Genomic DNA, 16,851 nt, shown 5'->3' with positions numbered 1-16,851 from the left:
TCACTTAAATACGGATATTTTGTAAGTAAATAATCCCAGAAGCCTACAGGACATTCACATGCTCTCAATTGAGCTGCTTTTTTCCCCGTCCCAATGAATTGTGGGTAGTGTGTAAGAATGGCACGTCAGTGAAGTGTGTGGATACACATATAGCATGTAAACAGTAGCTTTACACTGTACGCTTCCAATGCGGATCTGCTTGCATTTGACACTGTTTATTAAAGCATCTGGTCACGATACCAAGCGAACAGCCCATGTGAAACACCAAACTCAGGGTTACTGATGCAGAGCCAATGATGATGATGTCCGTGGTTAGTGAAACAGAACTGAATTCTGGACGGCTCGCAGCAGTGTGAGTGTTTTGGTGAGCGTTTCTTAAAGGACGACCCAAAGAAAGCGATTTTAACTCCTGAGAGGGTAAATAACCAAGTGTTTTCATTGGCACTGAATGAGAAGTGGCTTGTTGTTCCTTCATAATGAGGCAAAAGCAGCTTTCCAGACCCTTCACCCTCTCTGGTGGAATAAGCTGAAACGCAGAAACCAGCGCATCCTTCTTTTCTCTTCCCTGCATTTCTCCGCAGCTCTAGTTTGTTTCCTAACCCAACTAATCCAATGAAGATGGCATTGTATACTGAGAATATTGTTCTGCTTATGCTCTATTGTAAGTCACTTTGGATAAAAGCGTCTGCTGAATACGTAACTGTAATTGGTTGGGTGGTTTCTAGGTGGTTGCTCAGTCAAAAGAGTAATAACCCATAACCCAAATGAAAGCACCAATAATTACTACTGTTCAGTAGGGCTGTCAAATAATAAATTTGAATTTCGAATATTCGTCGAATATAAAAACAAAAAGGTGCACATTCGAATGCAAAAACCGTGCATTCGAATTTTTGGTGTCAAGAGGCGCGCGAGACATGATGATGATGATGATGATGTAACTGACACGGTTTGTTTTTGTTAGCTCATCCAGTACAGCGCTTCGCGGCTGCGCTGTTAATTTGAAAAATGGCGGAAAAAGAAATCGTGCAACGACATACTTTTACCTGCACATCGGTCGGAGCTGAGCGTGTGTGTTCATCAGCTGAAGACAACACAGTACTTTTCCTCAAGCATTAAGTAATGCCTTTAGAATTCGAATATAATTTGAATTTTGCTAATATTTAAGAAAGAAATTCGAATCAGCCATTTTGACAGCCCTACTGTTTAGTCATTTACCAACTCAGGAGACAGTTTCGGCTTGTTATTATTAAAGGATCCACAGCTGCATAATTTCTCACGATAGAAGCCGCTTTTCAATAAAAAAAGTCTGTATCTGGAATGTACCGTCATTTCCATTGACCCATTAGTGTTAAAACATCCGTCAGCATCCCGTTCCTCAAACGTTAGTTTCCGCCACCCCCGCTGAGCACTCGCTGTTGAGGGGACGCTCTTCCAGACAGATGTCTTCGGTCAGAGAGCTGCAGTTACTGGCGCCCTCCTGTGGCTCGGAGGACATCTGCAGTCTCGCTCGTCCTCTGCTCCGGCTCCCCCCGTTCTGAAGACACGACACCAGGCGCTGGGACTCAGCCGAGACCGTGCTCGCCGCCTCTGGGGTGCCGGGGCACTCGTGGGCCATCGCCGGGGCCATGCTGCCACTTTTGGCGTGGGGCGTCTGGCTGTGGGTGTGCCGGTACTCTTCCTCGATGTCCTTGCCCAGTTTCCACCTCTTCCACTTCTTCAGCATCTCGCTCTGGACCTGGAGAGCAGGAGACACAGCCTGAGTCCAAGGACTTACCAGGGGTGCGTTTCCCCAAAGTATCGTTAACCAACTTTCGTCAGTCATTATCAGCATAGTTCAACAAGTCGGTGTTTCCCGAAAACCAACGAACATTCGCAAACAGCATCGCAAAGTTGTGTGTTTGGAATGACAGCTCTCGACCTGTGGTTAGAAGCAGTTTTTTTTGTTTGCATGACATGTGGACTCAATAAATCCTTGTCTTGAGTCAAATAAGCAAGCTATCCAAGTAAAATCTTTATCTTTTATTTAGAATACACCCAGCTGGCATTCGACTGACATTAAACGTTTAAATGTGGTTGAAATAATGTCAGTTTATGAAAAAAACATTAATTCAACGTTAAAACAATGTTGAACACCAAATAGTTGTGTTGTTGACGCACTACGGATTCAACATAGAAATATCAAAAAATGTTGAGTTGTACGTCAAATCAACATTATTTTTACAACCATGACTTTTAAACATTTTGTTGAAATATATCAGTAGAAAAATAACGTTGTTCCAAAATCCAATTTGCGAAATCTAAACAAAATTCAACGTTTATCCAACACTGGCACCTGGCGTTGATTCAACAGTGACTCGACGTTAAAATGCCAGCTGGGCATACAAATGTCATTTACGTCATTTAGTTTGTCAATCTAAAGCACCTTTTATGTAAAGTGCGCATGTGCGAGCGTAAGAACGAGCCTATGATTGAATCTGGAAATCACTGAGAAAAATGAGAAATATTCCTCAGATGTCATGTCTGTAATTTATAGCAAAACATCCAGCGTTAATTCGGTCTCAAACAGATTCATTAAAGAAAGTTATTACTCCACCACAGGCGTGACATCATTAACCGGTTGAACGACCAACCATGCGGTTTCGGGAAACAGTCGTGACTAGCGAGTTGGTTTCTTCAACGATTGCGTATATTTTCTAAAATGGTCAAATTTCATATTCCACCGAATAATGTAATAATGTTTCATATTGGTATGCTATTTGTATTTATTTGTTGCAATTTTGCAGCTCTCTTGAGCAGGGTTATTATAGTTAAATAAAACAAATACATTTTCATTACTTTGAATAAAATAAGCGTTAACCGATTTACTCAACCTTTAACTTTAACCAAATTGAAAATATAAATATAAAAACTAACCCATAATATAAATAAAACAATAATAGTACCCCAATGATACAAAAAAAAAAAAAAACACTGGTCTTGGGTCAACAATCAAGTCCAAAAAAGAAAAAGGAATATGTGTTTCTGAAGCAACACCAGTCGAGAACTGCTGCTTTTCTGTGATTTTGAGAAAGAGAAACATTTCTTACCTCTTTGTTGACAAAGCAGTACAGGATGGCCACGAGCAAACCCTACGGTTACAGAGAACAACACACATGAACCTCCTCCATCTGCAGATAACATCCCATCTCTGTGTGTGTGTGTGTGTGACCTTTGCCCTCTGACCTGGAAGGAGCTGAACAGGAGGTCATAGAAGAGGCGGATCAGCCTCAGAAGAGACTCCTTCGGCACGGACTCATCGATGACGAAGGTGAAGAGGATGGCGTGGATTCCCAGCAGAGGGATGAGTGTGAGCGTGGACTTGGCCAGCCTGAGGAGGTCGAGAGATACACACGTTCAATGAGGCCGTGACGTGTGTTTGTGTGAAATAAAGACGGCGCTCTTCACCTGAACTTATAGTCGGTGTATCTCATCTGATGCGCCTTCAGCTTGGACATCAGAATCTTTATTATACGAATGAATATGATGAAATTAATCTAATCCAGAAGGAAAGACATAGAGAGAGAGAGAGGTTAAAATCATGTGTCATCGTGTGATGTGTGTCATTCAAACGACCCCAATATCTCTGTTTAATTACCGTATAACATGTCAAAAGATAATGCACTATCACACCCTTCACATACACATCAATGTGATCTCATTAATATTCATAGAAAAGGTGAGTTCTTCAGCACACAAATCTGTATGTTTGAAGCCTACAATATCCACATAATATAGCATCTAAGAGGTAAAAACCATTTCATGTGTGTTTATGAAAACAGGCTGATTTTACTGTATTCCTGCATCATATTTACAACTCTGACATTAGAAGAGTTTTAGTTAAATGTATACAAATTAATAAAAAAATATATATAAATTAATAAAACATACATTTATTTCTAAATAAAATGCAATTAATTTATGGCAATTTTAGTTGGTTTTCATGCATGTAAAGAGATGCTCTGATTGGTCAGATGGCCCTGTCTGTTGTGATTGGTCTACTCTGCTCTGATTGGTCAGATGGCCCAGTCTGTTGTGATTGGTCTACTCTGCTCTGATTGGTCAGATGGCCCAGTCTGTTGTGATTGGTCTTCTCTGCTCTGATTGGTCAGATGACCCAGTCTGTTGTGATTGGTCTACTCTGCTCTGATTGGTCAGATGGCCCAGTCTGTTGTGATTGGTCTACTCTGCTCTGATTGGTCAGATGACCCAGTCTGTTGTGATTGGTCTACTCTGCTCTGATTGGTCAGATGGCCCAGTCTGTTGTGATTGGTCTACTCTGCTCTGATTGGTCAGATGGCCCAGTCTGTTGTGATTGGTCAGATGGCCCAGTCTGTTGTGATTGGTCTACTCTGCTCTGATTGGTCAGATGCCCCAGTCTGTTGTGATTGTTCTACTCTGCTCTGATTGGTCAGATGGCCCAGTCTGTTGTGATTGGTCTACTCTGCTCTGATTGGTCAGATGGCCCAGTCTGTTGTGATTGGTCAGATGGCCCAGTCTGTTGTGATTGGTCTACTCTGCTCTGATTGGTCAGATGCCCCAGACTGGGGCAAAAGCAGAGTAGACTGTTGGGATTGCAGACTGTTGTGATTGGTCTACTCTGCTCTGATTGGTCAGATGGCCCAGTCTGTTGTGATTGGTCTACTCTGCTCTGATTGGTCAGATGCCCCAGTCTGTTGGGATTGGTCTACTCTGCTCTGATTGGTCAGATGGCCCAGTCTGTTGTGATTGGTCTACTCTGCTCTGATTGGTCAGATGGCCCAGTCTGTTGTGATTAGTCTACTCTGCTCTGATTGGTCAGACGGCCCAGTCTGTTGTGATTGGTCTACTCTGCTCTGATTGGTCAGGTGGCCCAGTCTGTTGTGATTGGTCTACTCTGCTCTGATTGGTCAGATGGCCCAGTCTGTTGTGATTGGTCAGATGGCCCAGTCTGTTGTGATTGGTCTACTCTGCTCTGATTGGTCAGATGCCCCAGACTGGGGCAAAAGCAGAGTAGACTGTTGGGATTGCAGACTGTTGTGATTGGTCTACTCTGCTCTGATTGGTCAGATGGCCCAGTCTGTTGTGATTGGTCTACTCTGCTCTGATTGGTCAGATGCCCCAGTCTGTTGGGATTGGTCTACTCTGCTCTGATTGGTCAGATGGCCCAGTCTGTTGTGATTGGTCTACTGCTCTGATTGGTCAGATGGCCCAGTCTGTTGTGATTGGTCTACTCTGCTCTGATTGGTCAGATGGCCCAGTCTGTTGTGATTAGTCTACTCTGCTCTGATTGGTCAGACGCCCCAGTCTGTTGTGATTGGTCTACTCTGCTCTGATTGGTCAGATGGCCCAGTCTGTTGTGATTGGTCTACTCTGCTCTGATTGGTCAGATGGCCCAGTCTGTTGTGATTGGTCTACTCTGCTCTGATGACTTGTTTCAAGCAGTTCAGAATTGCCTCTTTCTTTTAGGAGACAATAACTCCATTTATCTGCACTGTGATCTTTGAAACTTTGCAGAGTTTTACATTCACAAATGGCTTTATTACACACTACATGAAAGATGCTATCTGAAAATCATAAATGGGGCACTTCAAATAAATAAATAAATAAATAAATAAAGTAACAGTAACGAGCATTAACTGATAACCACGGCTCAAACCCACCAAATCTAAATCTAAATAATGACAGAAGATATAAGGTACACAATGTGCTTAATTCTGCATCAGACATAAGGAATATTGTTATATCCTTTTCCAACTACTTTTCAGTAGCTGGAAACAGAAAGTGCATAAGGTATCAGTGTCGAGCTCTACAGTTGCTGCCGTACATCATACACCGTCATCTTTAGATTCACATAGCGCATTAAAAAGTTTTCAGAAATCTGTTTCTGCTAATGTCTGCTGTTTTTTGATGTACTTTTTTATTAAATCAAAACATGGCACTGCTGCAGTACAAATGGGACTCGTGAAATAAATCATTTCGGCTGTGTAGGACCAACATTTCTGTTGTGATGGTCTTCATTACTTTGTAAAGCCCCCGGAGCATTTTTATATGTGTTGATGAGCGCGCCGAACAAACGCTCAGTGACACGCCGAGTTCATAAAGCGTTCCTGAGCCCGAGGCACTCGATGAAACAGTCCTCGGATAAAATCAGCAAGAGATTGTGTGTGTGTTTCTGAATCCAGAATACTATTAGAGACCGCCTGAATCTCAATACTACATACATATGCAACACACACACACACACACACACACAGAGCAGGGTTCGTTGTCATGCGAATCTGCAGTTCTTTTCATTTCAAACGCGTTGAATGAGATCGGATATAAGTCTGAGTCTCTTACCAGGTACGCAAACAGAATGGGAGAACGGATTATCCACCAGTAGCCCATGTTGATGTTCCTTTCCCAGCATCTGCATATGACAAAACATCACAGTCCATCGATTTAAACGTGGAAAAATGCTCATTCATAATTCATTTTTCATAAAACTGGCAACAACAGAAAGGGAATTTTGTATTTAAAGTCAACCTGGAATGCTTTTGCAACCCGTTTATCACTTACAGTTCAGTCTAGAAGAAAAGAATGACTGAAGGTCTATACAGTACTCTAGGGTTCTTGGCCTCATTTTAAAGAACCCTGTATGCGAAACAGGTTAAATATAAGAAAAATTAAATTAAATGATTTATACTTTCACGCTAAACAGATTATTTCAATTTTTTTCAAGTGATAAATTATGTTTATGTTCAAGCCGTTTAATACATAACATGTAATAAAAAAAAATAAAAAAAAATAATGAATTAAAGCCAAATCCATAGAACGATCCCATGATGGAACCGCTGGAAGGTTCTATATATGAAGCGTCTGACGGAACACTTGAAGATTCCATATAGAAGCTATTCTTCTAAGACTGATGTAACATATTTCAGAATGAAACTGCATATTTAATAAGAAACAACAGAAATCTGAGGTGCAGAACTTTATTGTATGTATCCATCAGGAACTGATTGGACGGTCGATTGAGAGGCAGGCCAAGTTTGATTATAGTTTGTATTTTATAATAACATTCCCTGATAAATAAGTCCAGAAACTAGTAATCAGAGTGAGTTTAGATGTCATATTGATTTTAATGTGTGTGTGTTTCTATCTGAGCACTGATTACACTTCTAAGTAAGAGTAGCAGGTCTTTAATGAGGTGTTTCCATGCCAACGATCTGATTCATTGTTATTTGAACGGAGGCGTTTTTTCCCCTCCACCATTTAATAACTATTTCTAATAAACCCCGATCATACACCTGTGAACATGAGTGCATCTGTTCCAACAGGGTGAGCTCATTAGCTTCCGTAGGTATTTATCTGCTACGTTTTTGTCTTTCACAAACTTATAAACACACACACAACTTGTTTTAATCCTCTAGACGTGTCTGAACTGGAACCAGTGTGAGTTTGTAATACCCCAGCGGGACTCGTTTCTCAGACCATGGAGAAATCCTAATTCATTTACAAGTCAAATCCACACTGGATTTAAAATGAAATAGTGTACGGCAGACCTCCATGTCTTTCCAATAATCTTTCAATATAAATTTGTGGCATAATGTTGTTTACAACAAAAAATTATTTTGACTCGTCCCTCTTTTTCTTAAAGAAAAGAGGCACTTACAATATCTCCTTTAAACTGTTATTTCTTTAGTATCTTTATTTTATTTTTAAACGTGCTTTTATAAATAAACTAAACAGGGATAATTTTGTGGGTGATATAAAAGCAGAAATGTCCTTTTATAAAAGTACTCGCAATAATTCACTTGTTAATTAACTTGTTTTAAGCACAGAATATTCATTGAACTTTTGTACGTGTTTATTCATAATTGTTAATAATAATAATAGCGCACAACAAAGAAGAAATCCAACAAGGACAATAAACCCATACAAATATGTATGATATATGTAGTGTCACCACATCACCCACTGATGAATCAAATGAAATTAAAAACAATTAACAGAAAGGCAAATAAAAGAGGGGGAGTTATAATAAATGCAGTGAGAAAAAGAGAAAGAGGGACCAAATACAGAAGCGATGAGAGAGAAAAGCGTTAATAAGAGCGACTTCATCAACTCTTGTGATTGGTGCAGAAGGAAAGGGGCGTGGCTAACGTCACAGGAGTCTCATCGGCTCTCCAAACACTCACACTGATCCAGAATCAGGCGGCATGAGACACTGTTTACGCTTGAGAACCTATCAATACATTGCCTTTGTATATATCAGTATATAGTGTGTGTCCAACTGCACTTTAAGCACACACAGCCACGCATACTTATGACACACGCACGCAGGAGTTTCAGTGTGTGTTATTAAAGAGCAACGGGCCGCTGTGTGAGTGTTTTCTCCTGCGTTGGCTCTGAACACGACTGTTGGGGAGACCGGCCGAGTGAACGGCTCATAAAGAGCTGATGGTCTCTCAGTCTGACGGACGGTTATGTCCTCCCACACACACTCACTCCACATCTGACAGGACATCAGGACTCACTGTACGGCTCCCGCAGGACTGACCCTGCCAGATGTGCTTTAGCGGGAACATTCACTACAGTTGTTTTATAGCCCTCAAGTGGCACATTGTTTGGAGAACAACATTGGGATGGATAAAAAAAATAATAAAAAAATAATATATATATATCAAATATTTATTTTATTATGATTAATCAATTTATCAAATAAATAATTGACAGATAAAAATGCTGCACTAGAATATTATGTATTATCAAATATAAAATAATTTATTTATTATTGAATTATTTATTATAAAAAGAAAATATAACGGAACTTTTAACACTGATTTTTGTCTCTCTCTCTCATATATATATATATATATAGAGAGAGAGAGAGAGAGATAGAGTGAGAGATAGAGAAAGTATCTTTTTAACACTATTATAGTTTTATTTATATTTTGAATACGTTTTTTTATATTGTTCTTTTTCATTTTAATGCAGTTATTTTTTTAGTATTTAATTTTTTTAAACAATATATCTAGATAGTTTCTATTATTCAATTATATAATTATTCTATTCTATAATTCAGCAATTTTAATTTACTGCATTAAAGGAAATTTAGAAAAAAAAATTTGCTACTAGCTGAATATAATAAGTTTTTTTATATTTAATTTTAATTAATTTCATGTTTATTTTATCTCAAATATTTTATTGTTTAATTTTTAGCTAACTATAATAACCCTGCTTTCATGTACAGTAAACCATAAGTGAGATTTCAATATATGGATTCCTTAAACTCACCAAAAATGTGCCAAGTGAAATTGAAAACCTTTTAAAAAAATTAAAAAATCATCGATATAAATCAGGACAATTTACATGTTTATATAGAGAAGCACAAAATGTGTTTGGACATTTAGTCACTGCATTATGAAACATGAAAAACACGTCTGTTTTAGTTTCAAATCCTTTAAATCATCAGATCAGCAGCTGATTTTAAGGAAGTGTGCAAAAATGATGAAAAATGATTTAACATATTATCTAATGCAAAGACAGTTTTAAGTGTCCAAACACTGGAGTCAGAACTGAAGTGAAAGACACGTACTCTTCATTCTCATACAGGTATTTGACAGTCATCCACGGCAGCACAAACATGAGCGGCGCACCTGCAACACAACACACACACACACAGTCAGTCGGCCAATCAGAAGCCTCGGCAGCTAATTAATATTCATCACGCTGGCTTATCTTGAATAAACCACTTCAAAGTCAACGTAGCGTCAGAAACACTTCAGACGTTTGCTCAGTGAAAGTGGAAACGAGTGTTTGGTGGCCTTTCTTTGAGGCTCACACACACCCCAGCCGATGCAGAGGTAAATGTAGAAGTAGTTCCTCTCGGAGAAGACGGTGATGACCAGAAGACTGTGCAGATACAAGCCCTCCACCAGCAGCCAGCAGTTGTTGGCCATCACGCTGTACTGCATCATCACCATGGCAACGCGACAGCCAGTCACAGTCTGAGGAACGGATGACACTCTGATGACACACCCGCCGACCAATCACAGACCGTCTGGTGTGCGGCAAAATGTATATCATTATGAACATGGATGGATGGATATATAACAGATTGTATTCCTTTTAAACACTTTTATAGAATATTATAGGGTTGCAACTTATCAATAATGAAAATAAACATATTCGATAACAAATTTGATTATTGATACTACACAGATAAATTCACTATATATTTTTCTATCCCTAAAAATTGCACATTGTTTGGAGGACAATATTGGGCAGGATGTGTAATAGTGTATACTAATTTTTTAAAATAGTGGATATAACTTATTTAATTAAAAAATTATATACAATTATTCATTAAAAAAATCCAAACATAATTCCATATTAAAAAATATTCATTAATAATACATGTAATACTAATAAAACAAAAAATAACAGAAATTTGAATATCATAAAAGTGAAAGCAACTGGAAAAAAATAACAAGAAATATGTATATTTACAAATGTATTATTTTATTTTTTATCAAAACGAAAATTTATATTTATATATATATATATATATATACATACTATATATTATATAATATATTAAATAAATATTAATATATATATATATATTTTTTTAAATATATATTTTTTATATATATATATATATATATATATATATATATATATATATATATATATATATATATATATATATATTTAAAAATCACACTTTGCAATAAAACAACTGTATTTCAAATAAACGTAGAAAATTTGTATTAAATAAAAAAAAAACTTTATTGGCTCAAGCTTATTTTTTTAGTTCACAAATATATGGATGGATGGATAGTCTTAGCTGACTGAAACTAAAATCTCTCATTCACACAATTACACATTTGGTCTTCCATGATGTGCTGGGAAACTTCAGCTGTCAGTTATACACTCACCTAAAGGATTATTAGGAACACCATACTAATACTGTGTTTGACTCCCTTTCGCCTTCAGAACTGCCTTAATTCTACGTGGCATTGATTCAACAAGGTGCTGAACGCATTCTTTAGAAATGTTGGCCCATATTGATAGGATAGCATCTTGCAGTTGATGGAGATTTGTGGGATGCACATCCAGGGCACGAAGCTCCCGTTCCACCACATCCCAAATATGCTCTATTGGGTTGAGATCTGGTGACTGTGGGGGCCATTTTAGTACATTGAACTCATTGTCATGTTCAAGAAACCAATTTGAAATGATTCGAGCTTTATGACATGGTGCATTATCCTGCTGGAAGTAGCCATCAGAGGATGGGTACATGGTGGCCATAAAGGGATGGACATGGTCAGAAACAATGCTCAGGTCGGCCGTGGCATTTAAACGATGCCCAATTGGCACTAAGGGGCCTAAAGTGTGCCAAGAAAACATCCCCCACACCATTACACCACCACCACCACCACCAGCCTGCACAGTGGTAACAAGGCATGATGGATCCATGTTCTCATTCTGTTTACGCCAAATTCTGACTCTAACATCTGAATGTCTCAACAGAAATCGAGACTCATCAGACCAGGCAACATTTTCCAGTCTTTAACTGTCCAATTTTGGTGAGCTCTTGCAAATTGTAGCTTCTTTTTCCTATTTGTAGTGGAGATGAGTGGTACCCGGTGGGGTCTTCTGCTGTTGTAGCCCATCCGCCTCAAGGTTGTGTGTGTTGTGGCTTCACAAATGCTTTGCTGCATACCTCGGTTGTAACGAGTGGTTATTTCAGTCAAGGTTGCTCTTCTATCAGCTTTAATCAGTCGGCCCATTCTCCTCTGACCTCTAGCATCAACAAGGCATTTTCGCCCACAGGACTGCCGCATACTGGATGTTTTTCCCTTTTCACACCATTCTTTGTAAACCCTAGAAATGGTTGTGCGTGAAAATCCCAGTAACTGAGCAGATTGTGAAATACTCAGACCGGCCCGTCTGGCACCATCAACCATGCCACACTCAAAATTGCTTAAATCACCTTTCTTTCCCATTCTGACATTCAGTTTGGAGTTCAGGAGATTGTCTTGACCAGGACCACACCCCTAAATGCATTGAAGCAACTGCCATGTGATTGGTTGATTAGATAATTGCATTAATGAGAAATTGAACAGGTGTTCCTAATAATCCTTTGGGTGAGTGTTTATAGTTTGTGAACCCGTTACTGACTGGCAGCATTTGTCTGATATTTCACATATCAAAGCAAGTCACCATCTGTTTACAGAAGGAGACATTTGAAGAGCTTTATTTGAGACACTCACAGGACATTCCTCTGGATTCGGCTGTACCTGTAATCATCTGAGCGCCCGTACCTGTCCGCTGACCCAGCGCTGCCCCTGGAAGCTCTGAGCACTGCTCATCCGGTCCAGGAGAGCGTCTTTGAGGAGGATGGAGAGTGCGCGCAGGATGAAGGAGCCGAACAGGTTCATGTGGATGTTGTTCCTCATGCAGTGCAGCTTCCTGAGGGAAAGACCCATAAGAGAACTGAGATCTGTGATCAGTGGGAGATATCACCAAAATATGACACATTTTCTTTTTACATTTTCAGACACATGTGTAATATATGGTTACCTGAACGAGACCAGGACGGCCAGAGCGAGAGTTAGCGCTGCCAGAGACAGTGAGTATCCAACGGTGTACATGACTCTGAACTTACTGAGGATCTGACCATACTGCTTCTGCACACACACACACACACAAACAGGGAGAGGGATTAGCTGACCGTTAGCCCCATCGCTCAGAAACATCATTAAGTCATTAAACTGGCGGTCTCACCTGTCCTGGGTCGTCCTGCTCACACTCGCTGGTGTTTTTCCCACGAGCCCATCTGCCGTCAGCGCCACACACACGATAAACCAAGCCCTGATGAACTGATCAAACACAGCGGAAACACACACCGGTCACAGCTGGACTGATTCTACATGAAGACCAAGCCAGATTACTGAGATCCCCAGCAATGCTAAACTAAAACCACACGTGAACTATTACAAATCATTTCCAGGAACGGAAATAAAACTAAAATAAGTAGAAAATAAATAGTAGATGGGAAACTTAAACTTAAAAAAACTTGCTGAAATGTTGCCTTGGCTGAAAATAAGTTGAAGTTGAAGAACTAAAATGACTAAAACTAAGCTATATATATATAGTGTGTTGTAAGGACACTTTATTTGAAGGGGTGTGCATAAGACTGACATGACACTGTCATAAACATGACATAACACCTGTTATGAACATGAAGGAGTCTTTATGAATGTTTATGACTGTTGTCATTAAGTGTCATTCGGTAAATTATGACACTTTTAATGCAAAGTTGAGATTGTTTAAAATGTCTTTGTTATGACAACTTGACATTAACCAAGAAATCATAACCTGTCAACCTGTCACAAATATGTCATAACAGGTCTAATTATCAAACTTAAAGAAGTTATATAGCTTTGCGTTAACATTACCCTATCATATGTTAAAGCATTTGACAGTGTAATAACCCTTAATGACATCTTTATAACCAGTACAATGTGTTCCACTTTACTTGAGGACAAGTAAAATATTCATGACACAGTTATAATGGTGTCATGACGGCCAAAGTCAAAACCAACCACATATGACAGGGTAATGTAATGTTAACGCAAAGCTAAATAACTTCTTTAAGTTTGATAATTAGACCTGTTATGACATATTTGTGACAGGTTGACAGGTTATGATTTCTTGGTTAATGTCAAGTTGTCATAACAAAGACATTTTAAACAATCTCAACTTTGCATTAAAAGTGTCATAATTTACCGAATGACACTTAATGACAACAGTCATAAACATTCATAAAGACTCCTTCATGTTCATGACAGGTGTTATGTCATGTTTATGACAGTGTCATGTCAGTCTTATGCACACCCCTTCAAATAAAGTGTTACCAAGAATATTAATGACTTATGATGGTTTCTTTTTAAAGCATGTATTGTGTCAACCTGGCTACATCCAAACGGCTCAAGGGTTGAAGGTCTGGGCAAAAATGCATAATAAAGAACTCGTATCATAGCACTATATTATTTACAGTCAATATTATTAAACAACTGCAACACAGATGTTTGTCCCTTTAACCACGTTAAACTATTGAGCTTGTCGAGGCAGATATTAATGCAAACATAATAAAATACCGATAAAGATATTTTGACAATATGGTTCAAACTGACGATGTCACTCCCTCTATTTTTTAAAGAGGAAAATAAATCCATAAAATAACAATTTAAAAAGCCATACATAGACAGTGAAAGCATGTTTAAGTGTCGATGAAAGCATGATTTATGTAAAATGTATTTAGGATGATGAATGGGACATAAAAATTGACTGATATTTGAATACAAATATTAAGTGCAATATGCTAACGGCGAAAGCATGATATTTTAGTGTCAATAAAAGCATAATTTAGGTTAAATATACATAGGCATATAACCTATATGCATATAGGATGATGAATCAGGACATGAAAACTGACTGATACTTTAATTAAAAATAAATTATTTATTATTAATTTATTAATATTTTAATAATATTAAATTATATATATATAATATGTATTAATATTTTAATAATTTTATTCATTTTAAAATAAAAACATTACAGACTGAAAAGAGTGAAAACTATCAGATAATCCTGTTACTGATGTCAGGAGTAAGTCATGACCTGAAAATGGCCCATATTTACTGCTTTATAATCTGACATTTAGATCATATCTCCTAACAGGACAGTTATTTCTATCAGTCATGACTCTGAGAGCTTTACCTTTGCGGTACCAGGGCAGATACCAGGGGCAGGACACGTTAACGGTGGTGCCGGCGGGGCCATCGGGCCAACACACGTACTGATCAAACGTCCTGTTACACACCAGCCCTGAAACACACACACACACACGGAAAGAGAGAGTGATGGAAATACTAGCGCATCATAAACATAGCAGCTGTTCATCAGGAGCCGGTTCGTCAGACCTGAGGCTGGAGGTGTGTGGATGAAGCTCTGAATACACTCATTCGTGTAGATCCTCCATTGCTCCTGCAGCAGTTTCAGGGATTTCCCAGAAGACACCTGTGAATATTACACTTCATTCAGATTAAACATTTACAGAGACTATTTCTGCAGTATTACAGATGAATACACACTTTACAGTAGAGAACACGTTAGGACTGCATTTCAATGATGGTAGAAAATTATATTAAATCATAATCTAATGTAATGTTATATAATATAATTATTGCTGGGCAACGATTAATCGCATCCATATAAAAGTTTTTGTTTACAGAATATGTCTGTACTGTGTATAATTATTTTGTAAATATATAATACACACACAAATGCATGTATATATTTAAGAAAAAGTATTATTTATATATACAATATTTATATATAATATAAATTATGTATACATATATTTACAGTATACATGCAAATATTTCTTAAATATATACATGAATGTGTGTGTGTGTATTATATATTTACAAAATAATTATACACACATATATTATTTAAACAAAAACTTTTATTTTGGATGCGATTATTCGTTGCCCAACACTAAATATAATATTAATAAATAATAAATGCCTATAATTAATAAATAATAAACGCAATATAAATGCCTCATAAACTCCTCATAAACGCATTATAAACGCCTCATAAACGCCTCATAAACGCATTAAAAAATGCCTCATAAATGTCTCATAAACACCTCATAAACGCCTCAAACGCCTAATAAATGCCTCATAAACTCCTCTTAAACGCCTCATAAACGTCTCATAACCACCTCATAAATGCCTCATAACCGCCTCGTAAACGCCTCATAAACGCATCGTAAACGCCTCGTAAACTCCTCATAAACGCTTTGTAAATGCCTCATAAACACATTATAAATGCCTCATAACCGCCTCGTAAACGCCTCATAAATGACCTGTTCTTCTGATCTGTCCTGATCATGATGCGGGTTTAATCACAGAAACCTGCTTTTATGTTGAAGTACAGCAGATCTGAAATTCCCTTGTGTTTCCTTACATAAAAATCTGCCTCTTCAACAGACAATTTATGAACCGGATCACATTTCAGTGATGAAGTCCTCAGAGAAGAGTTATCTGAAACTGATCAAGCCTGGAGGATGCTTTGGTGGATGTGCATAAAGAGATGATGTCTTTTGTCCTCAAAAAAAGGAAACGGACTGAGAAAGAACAAAAAGAACTGAAAAGTACTGATAAAACACTGCAAAAATCAGCATTTTCATCTTTTTTTCTCCCCAGTAGAAATATGTAAATATCCTAAACCGAGACGGATTTACATCGCACATGATGAAACGTTATAGTTTGAACACACACTCAAAAAAATGATATGTTTGCTTTACTTAACTTTTTTATGTAAACAGGTTCCACCGGTTCCACATAACTATGTTTCGTTAAACAAACATAATATGTTCATGTAACTTCAACATCATGGAATTTGGTCATTTTAAGCGACCCAATTAAACTCTGAGCTAATGAGTTAATTAAGTGAATAACTGACTGATGATTGAGCATTATTGAAGACACCTGATGTTAACAAGCAGAATCTCTGAAGGAGAAAACTGGAATGTTTAAGTCACCATTATGGAGATAAGTGTGTGTTTTAGTTGGGCTCTTGACCATTAACTTATTAACTTTAGATTTTGTTTGGTTGCTGTACATGAGTTATAACAGCCGGATAAACAATAAACAAAGGACATCTGATGGTGTTGATTGTGTTTTAACATAATCATTATTTCACAATCATTTGACCTCAATCACTGAACTTATATTGAACCCAGTTTCTGAGTTAAGTTTACCT

At 37.9% G+C, this 16,851-nt stretch overlaps 1 protein-coding gene across 1 annotated transcript in view; it reads right to left on the bottom strand.

Annotated features, from left to right (window-relative positions):
* Positions 1-1,277: 1,277 nt before the first annotated feature.
* The window catches only part of gcgrb (glucagon receptor b), a 46,591-nt gene continuing 31,017 nt past the window's right edge, over positions 1,278-16,851 (bottom strand). Inside the window, exons 3-14 of the mRNA XM_056272046.1 lie at positions 15,000-15,096; positions 14,797-14,904; positions 12,796-12,890; positions 12,592-12,698; positions 12,333-12,480; positions 9,851-10,010; positions 9,599-9,659; positions 6,358-6,427; positions 3,445-3,533; positions 3,223-3,367; positions 3,087-3,128; positions 1,278-1,735 (exon numbers count right to left, since the gene is read on the bottom strand). Coding sequence (XP_056128021.1) covers positions 1,376-1,735; positions 3,087-3,128; positions 3,223-3,367; positions 3,445-3,533; positions 6,358-6,427; positions 9,599-9,659; positions 9,851-10,010; positions 12,333-12,480; positions 12,592-12,698; positions 12,796-12,890; positions 14,797-14,904; positions 15,000-15,096 — 1,482 coding nt within the window. The 3' untranslated portion in view covers positions 1,278-1,375. The remainder of the gene's footprint in view (positions 1,736-3,086; positions 3,129-3,222; positions 3,368-3,444; positions 3,534-6,357; positions 6,428-9,598; positions 9,660-9,850; positions 10,011-12,332; positions 12,481-12,591; positions 12,699-12,795; positions 12,891-14,796; positions 14,905-14,999; positions 15,097-16,851) is intronic.

This window comes from Rhinichthys klamathensis, unplaced genomic scaffold, assembly GCF_029890125.1.
Source record: "Rhinichthys klamathensis goyatoka isolate OS25496 unplaced genomic scaffold, OSU_Roscu_1.1 h1tg000330l_1, whole genome shotgun sequence".
Taxonomy (NCBI): domain Eukaryota; kingdom Metazoa; phylum Chordata; class Actinopteri; order Cypriniformes; family Leuciscidae; genus Rhinichthys; species Rhinichthys klamathensis.
Note: the sequence above shows the minus strand (reverse complement) of the source record. Positions and strands in the feature narration are given on the sequence as shown.